We start from the raw sequence: 18,149 nt of genomic DNA, 5'->3' as shown, positions 1-18,149 counted from the left end.
ATTCTACCCAAGTCTAGATAATTCTTGCTCTTCATAATACCCCCTCTTTAATGGAGCTTTAAAGTTGTATTCACCCACACATGCTGAGAAATAAGCCACGGAGCAAAATCAGGGTTTTGTTCCTGTTTGCTTAAAAGCTATTTTTGCTGCACTGGTCATTTCATTTTTGCTTTGAAAGTGCTTCCTTTGTCTGAGTCACTTTGCCACAGGCCCGAGCTGAGCAGCTAGCGTGTGTTGTTAAGCTGTTGATGGGAACGAGAGAGGACGTGAGGATGTCGCGTGAGCCCCCTCTTCTTCTTTCTGCTTTTTTTTTTTTTTTATAAATGTGCTTTATCTGGGGGCACAGTGGCACAAAGGTGGTGTGCCGCTGGGAATGCATGCTGCATGTTGTTGGACTGTAGTGCTGTCACATTTATACCCCTTCAGAAACATGATGTGAGCACACATTCACCTTTACGTCTTGTGCAGCTGATGTACCTCTGTTGTTTGGCCTTTGTGTTCGTGTTTCATTTCATCTGAATGGCCGTGAGTCTGTGAGAGGCGGTGAATCAAAGATCACATGTGGGGTGATGTGATGGACCTGCTGCTGTTTTAAAGGTCTGTTTCAGAAAGGCACTACAGTAAAACCTGCAAGGCAACAGTATATTTTGATAATAAAGAGAATACCAGAACCTGAATTGAATTAAAAATGTTTAGAGCTGCAATGTGATTAATCCTTGGTAAATTAAAGTAAGGTAGGCTGAGGGGGCTAAGTCATCGCTGTTTTGTTTTGGTGCAGTCTTCTGGTTTCAGGTTTCCTATCAGATTTTAAAACCTGGCTGCATGGATTTGCTTCCATTTAGCTTCAAGAGCATTAGTGAGGTCGAACACTGACTTTAGATGATAAAGGTCGAGCTTGTTCCAGTTTGTCCCAAAGGTGTCTCTGTTCTTCCACTACAAAGTGGAGAAGCCATTACTTTATTGGCCTGACTTTGTGCACAGAGGTGGCGTCATGCACAACAAAATTCAGTAACACACAGATATATTGGTGTTTAATACTGTAATACTCCTGCACGTCTTTAAAAACACAGTGATGGCAAAACATATGAGCCGATGCTTTGCCATAGAGTTTCCCTTTACTAGAACTTCAGGGTGTAACCCAAACCATAACAAGCAGGTGTTCCCACAAACATTTGGCGATGGTGTACGTAGACGCGTACATATAAGGGAATCCCTATTTAATGGTAAGAAGAAGGCCCTAATCTCTTTGGATTAAACCTGTCTGTGATTTTTAACTCACCACTTCAGCACGTGTGACTATATACTGCTCTGGTAGTAACAGTTATCTGTTAATGACCATGTATTTCCACCGTCTCTAACTGTGCACACACATGCACATCTCAGCAGTCTCATCTGATCACTTGTAGATGACTGTCACCCCCAAAGGTCACATCCGAGAAACAAAACTGAACAGTGTATTAATGTGCAAGTCACGTTTTCAAACTAGCCTTATCTTTGAATGACAACCTCTATCCCCCAGATATCCATACCACCAGCTCACTTAGTGTGCGAGCTGAGCTAAAAGAAGCACAGCCAGAGTCTCTGGACTGTGAGCAGACAGGTCAGCCTGAGGATTTCTTTCTTTAGCATGGACCTCTTACTGGGTGGGGAAGGTCAGCCTCACCCTCCAACTCCATCTTCACTCGCTACTCTCAGCCTTCTCTCTTTCCCCTTTATACTTTTTGTCACTCTGTTTTGTTTCCACTGTCTGATCTTTAACCAAATTTTAAATCATAAAAGGAATATTGACACTGTAAAGGAAGCTGTGAGCTTTTTCTCTTGGAGCATCACATATTCTGTTTTCAGTTTATTGATGCAGCTCAACATACATTGAAAGTCTTATATATAAAAACATATTGAATGTTCTTTAACATAAATGTATTGTTAATTTTATATATTAGTCCTACACATCCTTCCTTCCATTCTTCTGTCGGTCTCCTCTTTGTGCAGTGTAAGGCCGCCCACAAGTTAAAATCTGACACCTCACCACTGGGGTGTTGCTGCTGCTTTAATCATTTCAGGAATAATTCCTTCCTCAATTACACAAGACTTGGACATTTTACCACCAGCGTGCATTTCCATGTATTTTGTTAACAGATGATGATCTTTCTTTGCTGTTGACACCTTTGCTGACCAATCACTACCAAAGCTGTTGAAAGATATAAGGGGGCTGTATTTCATTTCACCAATAAGCTCCACAAGGCAAGATTCAGCACAATGCATACAGGTTTTATTAGTCTAAAGCGATGTAGCGTCTAAATCGTCTCATTCATCACCTTTAAACACAGGTGCGTACAACTTCTCTACATCAGAAAGGAGGAGTTCTGTCCAGAGAAAAAAGCTTAAGTTGCCAACATTTGATCTTTGACTATCTTCTAATCTTGCTATCATCTGGTATCAAACATCACAGGCTGGCTGATCCTGGTAATAGGAGCTTGCTGAGATGAGAATACAGGACTTTGAAGTTTTTAAAGCAAAAGCACTTTCAGCAAGAGAACCGTTGAGAAAGTGCAGCGCAGCCTTATACTCAGGGGAGTCAGCAGAATGTCAAACAGTTCGACTGTCCCACCGTGACTCTAATCGATTTTCTTCATCCTTGTTTAACAATAACAAGCGGAGCTTGTATGAAGGACTTCATCTGTATCACCCTCCTTTCTGCTCCCTCTTTGTTTTAAGTGTGTTTTTGACTCATGACAGGATAAAACGAGCGGCTCACGTTGGTGGACACTTAGCAAAAGTGCTGTTGTCAGTAAAACCTTCCTTGCACTTTCAGACCCTCTCAAAAATTGGAGGAACATCTGAGGGCTCCTAACTACAGACAGGCGAATAAGTGATGTCAAACCAGGAAAGGACATCAGTCTCTCTCTGATCCTGTTCCTTGATTGTCCTCAGCCTTGTTTGGTGAGGAGATAACATGTCCACTGGGAGCCTCTTTGCCCACACTGTGTTTTTGTCATTATTTTCTCTGTAGTATTCCCAGAACTGCTTACAGTTCAATATGTTTGTTGTTCTCAAGAAGCAGCTTTGGACTTTTATTAATGTACTTTTTCTTTTTAAAGTCAAAAAACATCAAAGGCCTTTTGATGGTGTCCACTTGGACACAAGTTTCAGTTGTGGATATCGATTGTAAGACCTCTGTACATATTTAAACCACAGGACTACTTAAACTAGTGTACTACTACTGTACAAAACATTCAGTGGTATAAGAGGGAGGGGCCTCACTGCTATACTTCTGTTCAGTTCCAACAAATAAACCCAGCCGTGCCTTACATTCCTATGCAACTAAACTACAATCACAATATTGTTTTTGTAGTGAACACGATTCTTATGTTGTGATAATTTTTAAGGGACTGTGTGATGTTAGGCAGGAAAAGCACGTTATGTTTTTTTTCATTTTGATCGAGAACCATTGTGGGCTTGTGTGTGTGTGTGTGTGTGTGTGTGTGTGTGTGTGTGTGTGAGAACTACATCATAAAAACTTTAATAATGTCAGAGTCACAGATATGGATGTTGTACTGCAGTATCTGATATTTAAATGGATATGTACTTGTACTTGTGACCTATTTTATTAATAGTCAGTGTATGATCATTAATTAACAGAAGAACATGACCAGGATGTCAATTACGTTCCCTAAAAATTGATGACACTACTGATGGTAGTAGATGTATAGAAATGTAATTACAATTACAAATTCATGTTAGTGTCAGAAGTCTCCAGCTTTTATTCACATCATATCAGTCTAGGCCCATTAATGTAATAGTTATGGGCTTCCAGTATTAGGATCAAGTAGTGTAGTGTAGTAAATAACAAGTTTGTCTGCTGAAAATAATTCTAAACATTTCTCCAGGGGCTGCTAGCAGAGCTTTACACCTTTTTGTTTTATCATTTGAATGAATCCAGTGTTTCATTTTGTTTTTGACATCATGCAGACGGTGACATGTTGGACTACAAAGGTCTCTTGATGGCATTTTGTTGTTGCACAATGCACCACAAAGAACGTCTGGCAGCTCATCAGGCTGTGGTTTCTAATGTAGTTTAGTGGTGTGTTTCACCATTATTTTTTAAATGAATTACATTATTTTTTAACCTTTTATTGTATCACTGGGAGTGGGTTTGACCTTCTCACATTTGACTGTTTATGCTTTTCAATCCTTAATTCCATTCAGTGTATCTCTCAATACATTTGTTTGTAACCCTTCCTTTGAAATGATTGAAAGCTTTCACCACAGTAGAAGACATTGCCAGATCAGAAGACCCCTATTGGTTAGTTGTTAAGCTTCAGTTGTCATAATTTCTCTGCCTTAAAATCTCAGATTTTCTGTTTCTGGATATTTCAATTTACTCCCATGTCTGTACCTTCAGGCAGGAAACGTGATTGCTCCCTCTGTGCCCTGCTTTCCATTTTGCTCAAGGTGTACATCAATTATTTCGAAATCATAGTTTCAGAAGAGATTGATATGGATTTATTCATGAAACCAAGCTCTAAACATTCAACCAACATACTTATTTTAAGATACATTCCCTCACAGCCGTGCAATTTAGAGTAGTCATTTTACCCAATTGTTGGCTTTGCTCAGAAGGTAAACAGTCATCTGCATTCGTTGTAATTCTGCCCTGAAGACCACGCTGTGCCTGAAGAACACACTCCACTCGCTGTTGGTGCTTATTATTGTGCTCACATATAAAATCCAGGCGGCTGTTCAAGGCTAAATCTCTATTATTTAAGATCAACACTGAGAGGTGTGTTTTTGTGCTCCTGGGTACTTCACTCCTCATAGAGTTAAAATGCTGTAATAACGTAGTCCTTGTTATTACTTGACATTTAACGTGAGACTTTTGTTTCATTTGTTTTTTGTTGGTTCTCTTTATGTTCTCATGAGCGTTTTTACTGCAACTTTCAATTTCAAGTGCAAGAGTAAAATAACGTGTTTACACAGACACAGCAGACCTTGAATTGTTTGGTTACACTTCATCATGAAGTGCTTTAATGTGCGGCATTAGACTACGAGCTTGTTGTGCAGCTGTTACCATGCACTTAAAGGTAAAACTAGAAACGTGCTGTGCTGCTCCTCAGTATGATTTTTTACCATCTCCATGTCTCTTGCCCGTTTAAATCCACTTACATCTCATAGACAGCCGAACAAAGTTAAGTTCCTCACTTTCCCAAGATGTTGCTCAGTGTCCGGTGAAGAGCTGGAGCGTCTCAGCAGCAGCGCCTCTAGAAAAGACGTCATTTCTTTGTAGGCATGGGGACACTTACACTGAACTGAGTCATGGGCGATGATGCCCATTCACACCATGGCTTTTCCTGGCATGAAACAGCATGAAGAAAGGTGTTGTTTACCTTGATGATATGCCTGCAGGTCTCGAACCTTCATGCCTGTTCTTGTATTTTTCCTCCCCGACATATTTTAAACTAATCCACTGATCAACTTGCACCAAATATGTTGTTGTGTTGAAGAATAACGTGACTGGTTAAGCTGTTCAGCTAGAAAACCTCCTGCTGATTGCCTGTGGGAAACTTTTAATGTGCAGCAGCAGCAGTAGAGAATTTTCAGCCCGTTTTAGCAGTTATCAGTAAACTAACAGAAATTTCATTTGAAACTATAAAAACAAACATGACACCAATCAACAAACCACAGAAATTCAGTTAGTATCGGTATTAATGACTAATTACTTATCTGTCCTGCTTTTAACTCAGATGTTGCTGCTTAAAACTGTTTTTGATCTCATTTAATTTGGTTAAATTACTTAGATAATCACCACAGTTCAAACTGATTACAGCTCCTCCAGCACACTGTCACCTCCTGATTTAATGAATCCTCACACATTCGTATGGAAGAGTTGTAATGACGCCTGCTGTTAACTGGTATTTTTGTAACTTCAAATATCCACAAGCCACAACAAATTGGATTGGTAACTTTGATGAGTGTACGTCCTGCTTCTACCTGGCCAAAGATTTTTATTGCACCTGCGGTGTATCCCAAGGATTAAATTAATCTTAATTTAATTTTAATTTTCTAAGAATGTGTGGCCATTTGTAGAGGATCTAGAAGGAACAGTTTAGGGAAGACAGTCCCCACCTCCAACAAAAGTTTGTAATTTCATAGCAAGGAAACATTTGTACTTCTTACAGCTCCTCACTGGATAACTCCTCAGGCTCAAGTATAATGTGTAGTCAAGTGAAAATACGTTTTTTATTTTGTGCTGGAGCCACAGTGACTCATTCTGGCTTCAGGTATAGACAGAAAAATTAAGGTATGTTCCACATCAACAACACTTCAATTTTCTCTGTAACAGAAAAGTACAAAAAAAAAAGTTTGGCGAAAAAGTTTGTCATCCGCTTCATAACGTACATTACTCAGTGAATACTGAGGAGGGAGCTGCACCATATCTGTAGGAAACATGCTAATTATATGTACAGTTGATTGCAACAGTTTGAGCACCAACATACTTTTTTTTTTTTTACAGGTTAACAGGATAGTGGTCAGTACCCACTGAAAGTCGAACTAGAATAAATAAAGTCATAGGCATCCAGGGCTAGAGCCGCTGAGGGAGAAAAGTATCAGCAAACACAGTGGGTCACAGCTGGGTCTATGTAGCCACAGACCGATCATAGTGCTTTAGTTTTTTAATGTAGCCGTCAGTGGAGAACTGGGCATACAATAATCGTTTAACAGCTAATTACCAACTATTAGTAGGATTACACTAAACAGCTGAGTTAAGCAGCAGGTAATGATTATTTACGTATTATTCATTAATCTGTCAGTTATAGAATTAATTAAAGAGAGTGTTTGTTAATTGTCCTTGGCCGTAACCCCGAAACAATTTATCATTTTGTCTAAATTGGCAATTATTTTTCTGTCAGTCAACAAATGGATTAATCAGCTAATGGAATCAGCAGTTCCCCCGTACGTCCCCCTGGTACGAGCGGTGATTCAACATTATTAGTTGGATGGATATCACTTGTAGTTCTCCGGCCATGTCATTGACCTTATACTGACAGTGGAACTGTTTCTTCATTCCAGTCATTTCTGGAGCGGAGAAAGGTTGAGTTCATCTCAAATATCACACTTTAAGGCGACAGTGTAAAGTTAATTTAAAGCACGTCTGTTGTTTTGGAGCAGTTTTTCCAGGCGTCCTGTCGGCTCATCTGGGCGAGGAGAAACGCTGACTCAGCACAGTGATGAAGCAGTGGAGAGGGGAGAGGTGAGCCAGCGGTGATGTTGATAGAGAAATGGAGTGAGAGGAATTGTCGAGACAAAGTGGCAGACGAGATGCGTTTGATGCCAATGATGCAATGATGATTCCAGATTATGGCTGTTTCATTAAATCACACACTCAGCTGGCAGAGAAACTGCAAATCAAGAGTTTCTACAGCTTTCTAGCATCACAAGATTTGTCATTGACAGATTAGACTAAAATAAACTGTTCTGTTGTTTTAACAACACAGGTTCATATCTTCAGGTCTTCAGGAAGTAGCGTCCATGAGGAGTGTTGGTAATTGACAAGTCCGACCTGGTTACTGTTACGGTTTGTCAGGCAACATGTCATTATCCATTCTGTAGAGCAGCTTCCACAGTATAATGATGTAGGTCATTTGTAAGAGTTGTTGTATAGCAGCCGACAGCAAGGACTTCACCATTATAGGATTTATACAAGATGGAATAATCATATCTGCAGAAGTGCGTAAACTTGTCTCAAGGCAAAGTCTTTCTGCTCCTAACAAAAAGGAAAGAAGAGGCCCTGTAAACACAGAGGATGATGATGTAGATTAAAATTCCTTCTCTTCTTAGCTGGTTGGAGAGATTACATTTTATCTGCAGTTTAAAATAAAGAATAAAAATGATCTAAAATAGAATAAGATCGGACAGAATTCACATATTATACAGTCATGAAGTAAAAAGCTGCGGCAGTGTTTTCTACATAAATTAGTGATGAAATGTCCCAAATATCAACAAATCCTGAAAACACCCATTAAACCTGTATAAAAAGGAAACTGAGTTTTAATAACGGGTTGAACCACTTTCAGTAGATCGTCTTTGCAGAACTGCTTCATCCTGAGATTCACTGATCCCCTGAGAATCTGGTGAGCTGAAACCGTTCTGTGAGGAACAGTGGTCCAAAGTTCCTCCAAACAGGACTCCAGTGTAGAGATCTGAGAACCAGAGTGAACGTCCAAAGTTCAACAGCAACAGATTGAAATGAAAAGAAAAAACACAGCTGTATATTATTATTATTATTATTATTACTTATAAACTATTCTGTTACATGGGATCTCTCTTCTTCGGTGCCTTCTGGCTTTTAAAGTAGAGGTACCTGCTTCAAATAAAGACCAGATCAGTGAAGGTCCACTGATATACAAAATTAATATGCTTTTGTAAAATTCTGCGGTGACATTCAGAGAATTCGATGAGCGGTGCTATTTCATCTGGAGAATGCCATTTATTTGATGATTGTGACTTTTATTTTGGTCATTACTTCCTGGACCGTGAGACATGAATCACTGGGATCTAACGGTAATTGTGGGTAAAGGCTGATCTTGCTAATTTCTTGAGGTTATTTAGGTTGGATGTGCTGTCTGGGGTTGTCTGAGTTCATGCTGTTCTGTGATTGGAGGAGTTGGAGCCTCAGTTGCTTTAATTAATTTTACTTTTTACTTTTACAATTAGAGCTTTTGCTCTGAAGGTTCAGTCCCTGAAGTTCAGTCTATCCGCTGCTGCTTGTGGCTTCAAGCTGAGCCGATCCACTCCTGGCTAATGAATATTGGCACACACAGACCTTGACTGCTCACTTGCTGTTGATCTCAGTTTTAATGGTCTGGGAGTCTGTTGAGGACACACTGAGCCCTCTTCCATCTTTAATGAGTTACAGTTTGCAGTACAGCAGCAGAGGGTCCGCTTGCTCTGGATGCACCACATGAATCTTAGCCCCTGCCTCGAGCCGGAGGCGTCTGTGGCTCCTTCTTCGGTCTTTGCTGGTAGCGAGTTGAAGAAATGAGCAGGACAGCATCTAATCCGTATTGATTGACTGTGAAGGAACCTCGGGTCCTCTCTGTCAATCTGTGATCCAGCCTCAGAACAACCCCTCCCAGCAGATTTAAAAGTAGTAGGTTCAGAGCCACCTGCAGCCGGACCCCCCAGTTCTCTCCGTACCCCTGAGCGTGTCTTTAATTTTTCTTTAAATGCTCAATGGAACTGTCTTGGCTCATCCAGTCTGTGTTGACGCTGCTGGGCCTCAAGATAAACGTGTGGAGCTTCTTGTTGAAGATTAAATTAAATCCAGTTACACGTTGTAACAACAACTGTTTGTTTTCCTGCACTAACAGACTTTTAGTTATTGTTCCTGTTTAAAAGTATTTTATGACTTAGTGGTTTTTCTGCAAGTCTCGTGTAGAAAGTCTCTTGTGTCAGGTGGACTCACGCCAAATGTTTTATTTGTGGACACACAAGTTGAAGTAAAGTTAAAACAGTTTAAAAACATATTTCACATATTTTAATAGGTAGGTGATAGGTGTTCATATAAATCTATTGATTGATCTCTACAAGATAATTAAAGCAAAAAGCAGCTGTTATTATTATTAATATTATCATTATTATTATTATTATTGTGGTTTATTTGAATGAGGTTCCTTTTAATGGTGGTCCTACCTCACTTTAAATTCTGCAGATGTGAAGTCCGACCTTTAAGGTGCTCTGTTCGTTCTCTGTGCCTCTTCCAAACACTCTTGACTTTACCCGACATTATAAAACTATTATCATCATCACATTTTCTCCTTCTCTGACATTTTTGTGCCTCTCTGAAGGAGTGCTGTGTAAGGAAGTCCCGGCAGGCCGACGAGAAGAAAGTGAAATATTTTATCTCGGTTTCTGTAAGATCGGAGGTTTTACGGCCAAATTAGTGTGCTTGGAGCGTTCCCTCCTCAGCTCTGTGAAGCTGCCTGATGAACCACGTTCTGCCTCGGTCTCAGGGGACAGCAGCCGGCCTTTCAGCTACAGCCTTACAGTTTATCTGCTCTGAAAGCTCAGCGTTCTCTTTAGGTGTGCCCTGCCTCCTCACCATCCTCCTTCACCGCCTCGCCTGCCTTGTTTGATGGCTCACAAAGCTTTAGAACGAGTTTGAAGAGCACCCTTCAATGGAGAGGGCTTTTCCCTGGAAGTGTCAGGTTTACTCCCCCGGAGCGTGCGGTGGCGAGGTGCGTTCACCGAACTTGTCACATGAAAGTTCGACCTTGCCGTTGCCACATAGGTTAATTTGACAGAATTAGTGATAGTAACGAATGTTCAACGTATAGAGAACAAGAACGCCTGACTTGTCCTCTCCACTCACTGTGGGAGAAGATGCTAAAGAGCCGAGTCTGAAATGAAGAGTGGTGTGTTCGTGTGCACGCACAGCTCTTCTTTCAGGTGTGCCCATGCGAGTAGCTCACGTGCACTCGTTTAAAAATGTGAGCTCTGCTGTGAAGTGGTTCAGCAGGACCGGAAACCAACAGCACAGCTGCAACAATGCAGCGCAGCTCTGGAGGGAGCGCTCGTTTTGTCCGAGCTTGGCTGCCAGGAGCTGTTTATGACGTCTCCACGGCAACAGGTGAAGGTGACTCAGGTCCCCGGGGACGTAGCAACATGGTCGCCGCTCCTGTCGACACGTGAAAAGCAATCCTTTCATTCGCTGCTTTATTTTCTCACAGAGCACTCTGCCCTCCCTATCAATTTGTCGCTGCTCCCCCCTTCTCACATTGCTACTTATCTTTCTTACGTCATTTATTGATTTTAGTCACTTCCCTTTATTCTCCTTATTTCTCATCCATTCTTTTTTAATCATTTCTCTCTTTTACACCTTCTTTACCTGGTCATCTGCTGCAGCTCTGAGATTCCAACCACTCCGGTGAAAAATACAGAACTCAAGCAGTGATGATTTCAACCGTCCTCTGAACACAAAGTGTGAGAAGCTGAGAGTCTTACAGGTTCCTTAAGACCAACTCAGTGCTTCAACAAAATTCTGCAAATCTGTATTTATGTGTTAAAACCTGTGGAAAATAAGAACGTCTGCAGTTTTTTGACCTGGAATTTACACAAAACCTTTGTATGAGTCTTTAATGGGCCCAGTAATGATTATAGGTTGAGTTTTTGTCACAACCTCAAGATTCGTGGAAAAAAGAAACTCCAGCAACACTTACAACAGCTACAATAGACTCCAGCTTGTGACCTTCATCAAGGTCAATATACAACAGTTTATTAGATGAATATGTAAAAAAGTAATTCAGCAACTAAACTTACTCATGGAGCGTCCACCAGTGGAGAACTCACACATGCAGTAAGGGTGACTTTGGTCTGAAAGTAGAACAATCCAATGTGTGTTTTTATGGTGGATGGAGGAGACTCCATACAGGACAGTATGACCCATAACATGAGACGTGCATCTATCAGAGGAAGTTTATCCTCTAAAGGTGAAGCAGGAGTGAAGATGATTTTACTTCTTGCTGTGCAGTGCAGCACTGAGACAGAGGGAGGTTTTGTGGAGGTACCACAACAACACCTCTGCGTTTTTGATGTGATAAACCACCCACGATAATGTCCTCTGGGTGGGACACACAAACCAAGTGGCCTCCTGCACTGACGGGGAGCTGTGGTGGGATGTTAACGTGTCGTCACTCACATGAATCCTAAAACTCTACCTGAGCCCAACAACAGCTCAATACACCTGTCACATCCTGTCCCTCTGTTTGTCCTCCAGGTGCCCTCGCCGTCATGATACCGGAGCTGGACCTCGTCATCTCATTGGTCGGTTCTGTCAGCAGCAGTTTCCTGGCGCTGATCTTCCCCCCCGTGCTCGAGATCCTAGCTTTTCACACGGAGGGCGTGTCGCCGATGGTGACCATCAAGAACATCGTCATCAGTCTGGTGGGGCTGATCGGCTTCCTCACAGGAACCTACATCGCCATCGTGGAAATCGTGGCCCGGAACGCGCTCAAACACAAAGAGGCGCTCTCCTCCTTCGTGGTCCAGTGACGACGTCCAGTGGCTCTTGGCAGGTGGAAGAAACCCACCCAGCACATTCAGAAACCATTTTAGGGCACGTGTACATTTATTTCCTCTCTGGTTTGCTGCACTTGGATGTGGCAGCCATCTTAGGATTCATGTTTAAAGCAGTGTGACTGTTGCTGTAAGGACTCGTGGTGCTCGTGTTTCACTGTCACCGCTGTACCACAGGACTCACACTTTGTTAATTCCAGGTGTTTAGTGCAATCTAACATTAACATGATTATGGTAAATATTATTGTCAAATAGGAGATATCAAAAGATTTTAGAGGTAATTTATCATTTAAACAGTTTAATATTTTAGTCAAAAACCAAACTACCTCACAAACTGATATCAATTTGGTCTTTTAAAGTTTTTAAACCTGCCGATTAGACACGGTCGCTGAAACTGCTGGGACTTCTAACCCTCTGTCCAGCTTCTCATTCATCAAGTAAAAAGGAAAAAATATTTTTTGCACTTTGATTTCTGCCTTATTCAGTGACATCGAGCACTACTTGTACAAAAAATCACATAACTGTAACTTAAAAAGTCAGTTTTGCTGTTATAGAAACACAGTGTTGATGTGAACCGTGGATTTTTCGTAGTGTCGCTCATTGAACAGCGAGGTAGGTACCTGTGGTGTCTGAGCATCTGAACAGTGTTTACAACAGCACTCCAACATACAGAAGCGGTTTACATTCACCAAACCAGAGATTTTACTGTAGCTAATAATGACTTGTGTCTATTCTAATTATGATTTAGTATCTCGGAACACCAGGAGCTTCAACCTGACAAAACCAAACATGTTATGATATTTTGTGTGTTTCCCTGAGTTTTGTCGTCTTCAGTAATCAAAAGTAGGAGATCAGGAACAGGAGGTTTCTCCTGGAAAACAGATTTATCTGTAACTGGGGTTCTAATCTGATGTTTCCAGATGTGCATGAGTCAAAACTAAAGGCTGCAGAAGGGCCGGTAATGGAAAGAGGAGAGAAGATTACATGGAGCGACGTCTCCTCGTACGTACGTTGAACTTGACAAGTACCAGCATTGACGGAGTTCACATCAAGTCTTAAAGTCTTAAATGTACAAAAGCACGTCACAGTTCATGAACTGTTACCGTTTTGAGAAGTCGTGCTGCTAACACTGCACCACACTGTTAACAACTTCAGCAGCCTGATGATCAGACTGAACTGACGTTTAATTAAAATAGATTATTTAGATATTGACATCCAATAGTGTACAGTACCTCATCACTGAAGTACTAGGTCCTCATCATGCACCGTGGAGCTGCTGATTCTAAGATACTAGAGAATTAATTTTACTTTGGTGAATGTAAGACGGTCCTGTACCGGAGTGCAACCAAGTAATAAAGCAAAAGGGAGGAAGTACAGCGGCAGCATTTTAGTTGTTGCTCGTCGTGTTAATGCTGAAAAAAATCAAAGGGCAAAACTTTAACGACACCTTCAGACATTCAGCTGTAAAACAAAAAATATACAACAACATACAAGGTTTAGAGACTTACTGGTTTTATGCAGGATCTTTGACATCTTTATATTTGTCTTTAAAACCTTTTATTTTTGTTCCTGTTCATGTGTTTTTTATGTTTAATGTTGCTCCTAAATTAATGGTTGGTTATTTTTGAATTTTTTTATTCAACCTGCATGTTTTTTTTAAGACTTACAACTAACCTAAAGTTGTTTTCCAAGTTTATTGACCGACATTCTGCATGTAATATAATGTATAATATATGTAATATAAACCATTTTATCCCAAATTGTAGGTATTCTACAATTGCTAAAATAAAATAAACCCCATTCGTCTGCTTCAGTGTCAAAGGTCAAACATGTTGTGTAGGTTCGTCTGTCTTCAGTTTTAATTTGATCTTTAAAAAGTCTAAATTAACAGGTTTCTGGCTTTCGTGGTAAAAACATTTAACTGCAGTTCTTCCGTCAACTCCACCATGAAGTCACTGTTGATTCATCGCAGTGTGAGCTCCACTCACCTCTGGGGTTGTTTCCACTTCCTGTGAATGTTTCCTGGCACTTTATTTCTTCCGTCTGTCTGCTGCTCTCTCCTTCCTCCACTATTATTATTATTATTATTATTATTATTATTGTTATTATTGTTATTATTATTCCATCCAGTTATCCAGTCGGTCTGTCTCATGCTGCTGACATTGTCTTTTAACTGATGCTCATTTTAAATCTCTTCTTGCTGCTTTTTAAACGATGTGCTCTTGGCAAATTTCCTGTCTCCCTTTCTTCCACCTAAACGATGGTACAAGAGATTTCTCCTCTTTTTGTGTGGATCTCGTACTAAACTAGTTCAAATACATCCAGTTGCCAAGCTGCACTGCTCAGGAAGAGTCAAAAAGATGTTTCGGAGACTCCACAGATCCACAGTGAGAGTCCACAAATGGAGAAGACCTGAAGCAGCCGAACGTCTGAAATTAGTCCAAGAGCACAGAGGCGACTCCGAACTCCATCCAAAGACACAGAGGGAGCTGCATCCTTCTCTCACCTAAAGTAAAGGTCAGTTATCATGACTCCACTGTCTGATAGACACTGGGTAGAGAGTGATGAGGTGAAAATAATCTGGAACTCCTCATAAACAACATCATACGATACCTATGATCAAACATGGAGGTGGCAGTGTGATGTTGTGGGGGTGCTTCGCTGCTTCATGGTCAGGGCGACTTGCTTCTAACTGAGGAAAACATGACCTTTGCTCTCTACCAGAGGACCCTGAAGGCGAATGTTGGGTCAAACGTCTGGAGTATTTACATCCAGTAGAACTTCCTGTGTCTGTGTATCTGCTTCTACAGCACTGGATCAGGTTCCTGTAGAATCCGGTCCGTCTGTGGCTACAATAGTGAACGTTCTTCTTCAGGAGAGCAGGTTGTCAGGTCTGAAGCTGTTTGAATCACAGCTGGATTTGTTTTGTGTAAAGACCCATCTGCTGCACATGTTCATGTTATTATAATGTTATTAATCTCCCAGGGATGGATTCATCTACTGCAGTGTTAAATAGAAATGAACTAGTGCCACTTTGTCCGTGTGTTGGTTTTACCCGTCAATTAACCAGTTCATTATTCTTCAATCAGTCCAATGTTTAGTTCATCCAGCTCCAGATCCTCACACTGGAACCTACCAAACCCATTTTCATAATAACTCATGATGGCAACCTGGAGAACACGGATCAAGATAAATTGCTGGTCTAACATTGACCCATCAGAACTCTGTCAATAAGAAATACATTAAAATCAGATTATAGGGGCTTAATTGTCGTCTGAAGCAGGAAGGTTTATTGTGCCAAACAAGCACCAACAGAAATAAATCGTCACTAGGTTCATAACCATTAACTGTTATTACTAATACTAACTAATAATTCTCTGATAGTTTTGGGATGAAGCACTCGCGTGTGCTTTGATGGGTTTTTTTATTATCACCTCTGTTAAACGACAAATACTCCACAATAGCAGAGATGATGAAGATGCCTGAGTGGGAGCGAAGCTCTGATCTGGCAACGTTGTCCATAAATTAAATTTAAAGGTACTTAAAGGCAACTGAACGTTTCTTCCAATAATCAAATCATAAAACCAGCAGCAGTTTAATCCCCTCGAGCTCTAATTCAATATTATTATTATTATTATTATTATTATTAGTGTTTATTACTTAAAAAAATGCTAATTATTGAAAAATGATGATTCAGGTTTCTCACAGCCCAAATTGATCCAGTTCTAAACTTTATTTTATGTTTTATCATTTTTAACAAATAAAAGCTTCAAATGCTGATGTTTGATTTTTAAATCTCAGTAATTTGACCTGAAAAAACTGGTTAAAAGAAACTGAAGTTTATTAATCATCACAGCTCTAATATATATAAGACTTCTTATTTCCCCCTCAGTTTACGGTGTAGTTGCTGTTCTTACACCTTAAACTGGAGGGAAATAAGGTTTCCATTGTTGTTTGAAGGGATTGTTTGGGGAAAAGCTGCTTTAAAGCCACATGTGAGATGATGTTTAAACAGTTTTCATGGAGCAGTTCTCAGTGTTAATGCAGCAGGATAAATGCATGACGACGGTCCTGTGGCTGCAGCTGTTCACTTACATCAGAGATTAATGCACTGGTTTTACGACTGGAAGAAGGTCACTGTGAATTAAACTTGTTGCTGACTCCAGTTTTTCCAATTATTTAAACACTCACGAGCTTCTAATTGATTTTCAATTAGAAAACGTCTCTGAGCATTTCAGGCCCGATGGTCTTTGTGTACAGAACATGCTCCGAAAAGTGTGTTTGAATGTTTAACGTGTAGCGGAGGACTGTTGTGGTTTGATTTATGGAGTGCAACATGTCTTAATTAATCACATTGTGTTTGCTTTAACTCCCATTAAGCCCAAAGGTTTGATCCAACACTGAAAAGCATCAAATTCTCATATTAAACATATTAAACCAGAGGATGTTTTTTAATGTTTATCCATTGAGTCTTTTTTTACCTTTATTTTCAGTGTGTGTGTAAATATTATACTTTTATTGTACAGTATGTTTAATGCTGTCATTATAATGGTAGCTAACCATGAAAGAGCACATCGTTCCTCTCCTGTTGTCAGTGTTAAATCTGTGTCGGCGCTTTGGAGAATGTAAATCGAAGCCAAATAAACCTTGGAGCAGGAACCATCTCCACTTGGTTTTTCTTCTTCTCTGTCCCTGAAGCGAAGCCACTTTCAACATTTCCCTCCCCAGCAGGCCAAGTAATCCCGTTCACTGCCTAGTTGATCAGTAAGCAGATTGGGTTGGGATTGGGAGTAAAAGGGCCCGGTGGGGTTAATTTTCCTCTGTAAAGCTCCACGCTACGCTTGGAGTCGGCCAGACGTGGAATTTCATTAGCTGGAGTGGGAGCATGTGGACCAGTTTGTTCAAACAGCTATGTGCATTTTAGATGAGCTGAAGTGTGTGTGTGCATGTTTAGTTTCAACCTGCATAAGATGGTCTACAGGCTGCAGAGTTCGGGATCCGCAGGGTTCAGTTCTTCTGCTGAGGTGTTACAGTTTGTCACCGTTTCAGCCGTCGGTGTCCAACCTTCTCCCACTCTGCTGCTCTCTTCTCTGAGGACACCTCACCTCCTCTGTTTCCTGCTGAAAAGACGTCTCATCTTTGCTCATTACCGACGCCCGAACAGGCCAAATAACACACTTGATGACATCTATTCAGCACTTTCTAATTTGTTGGAAACTCTGCCTCTATTCTCTCACACAATGCTGCGCCTGCGACGGAGGCAGCTACAAACACAGACATAATGTGTGACATTAAGAGACTCTGCATGTAATTGTGTTCCTGTGTTGAAGCTAAATTACATACATGACAGCTCTGTCACATGTTTGTTGTGTTTAGCAGCACGGTTCGAACACAGCGGCCATTTGTACTCGTGTTAATATCAGTAATTCTAATAAAATGTCAGCAACACGTTTTTAAAAGTTGGGACACGGCAACAAAAGACTAGAAAAGTTGTGGAACATCTCACGACTAATGAGGTCATCACTCTGAGAAACATCACTGTTCAAGAAACGGAGGGTTTCATCATGATGTGAACAGGACGAGGCAGGAAACTAATATCAGAACACAAACACACACTGGAGGAAAAATCACTGCATGAGGTCAGAAACAGTTTGTGAGTTTAAAAATCCACCAAACATTCGAATAAAGAAACTTTGCCACCGTGTCTTAAAGATGGACGGAGACAAACTGGTCTGGTCTAAAGAGGGTCCTTCATCATCTGCAGGGTTCAAAACCAACATCTGAGATGTGTATATACAGGGGTCGGATGAAACACATGCTGCCGTCTCCACGTGCTTCAGCAGCTCGTCTCAGTAGTAAAGGGCTCGTTTTCAAATGTCTCATCAGTCTGATGAACTAAATCTGAGGCCTCAGCACCGTCTTGACTGATTTAAACCGTTCCTTCTTTAAAAGTGTGGCTGCTGTTACCATGAGACTTGTTGAATCTGTTGTTTACGATGAAGCTGAAATATTCTGAAGCTCAGGAACCGGCAGCTTCCTCGGATCCGTCAGGAATATGCGGCTCACTAACAACAGGC

General features: G+C 40.9%; 1 protein-coding gene across 3 annotated transcripts in view; it reads left to right on the top strand.

The window, feature by feature from the left end:
* The window catches only part of slc36a1 (solute carrier family 36 member 1), a 35,416-nt gene extending 21,523 nt beyond the window's left edge, over positions 1 to 13,893 (top strand). For all 3 annotated transcript variants that reach the window (XM_026344135.1, XM_026344134.1, XM_026344136.1), the window contains one exon: positions 11,774 to 13,893. In XM_026344135.1, coding sequence (XP_026199920.1) covers positions 11,774 to 12,048 — 275 coding nt within the window. In that variant the 3' untranslated portion in view covers positions 12,049 to 13,893. The remainder of the gene's footprint in view (positions 1 to 11,773) is intronic.
* Positions 13,894 to 18,149: the final 4,256 nt, after the last annotated feature.

This window comes from Anabas testudineus, chromosome 9 (assembly GCF_900324465.2).
Source record: "Anabas testudineus chromosome 9, fAnaTes1.2, whole genome shotgun sequence".
NCBI classification, from domain to species: domain Eukaryota; kingdom Metazoa; phylum Chordata; class Actinopteri; order Anabantiformes; family Anabantidae; genus Anabas; species Anabas testudineus.
Note: the sequence above shows the minus strand (reverse complement) of the source record. Positions and strands in the feature narration are given on the sequence as shown.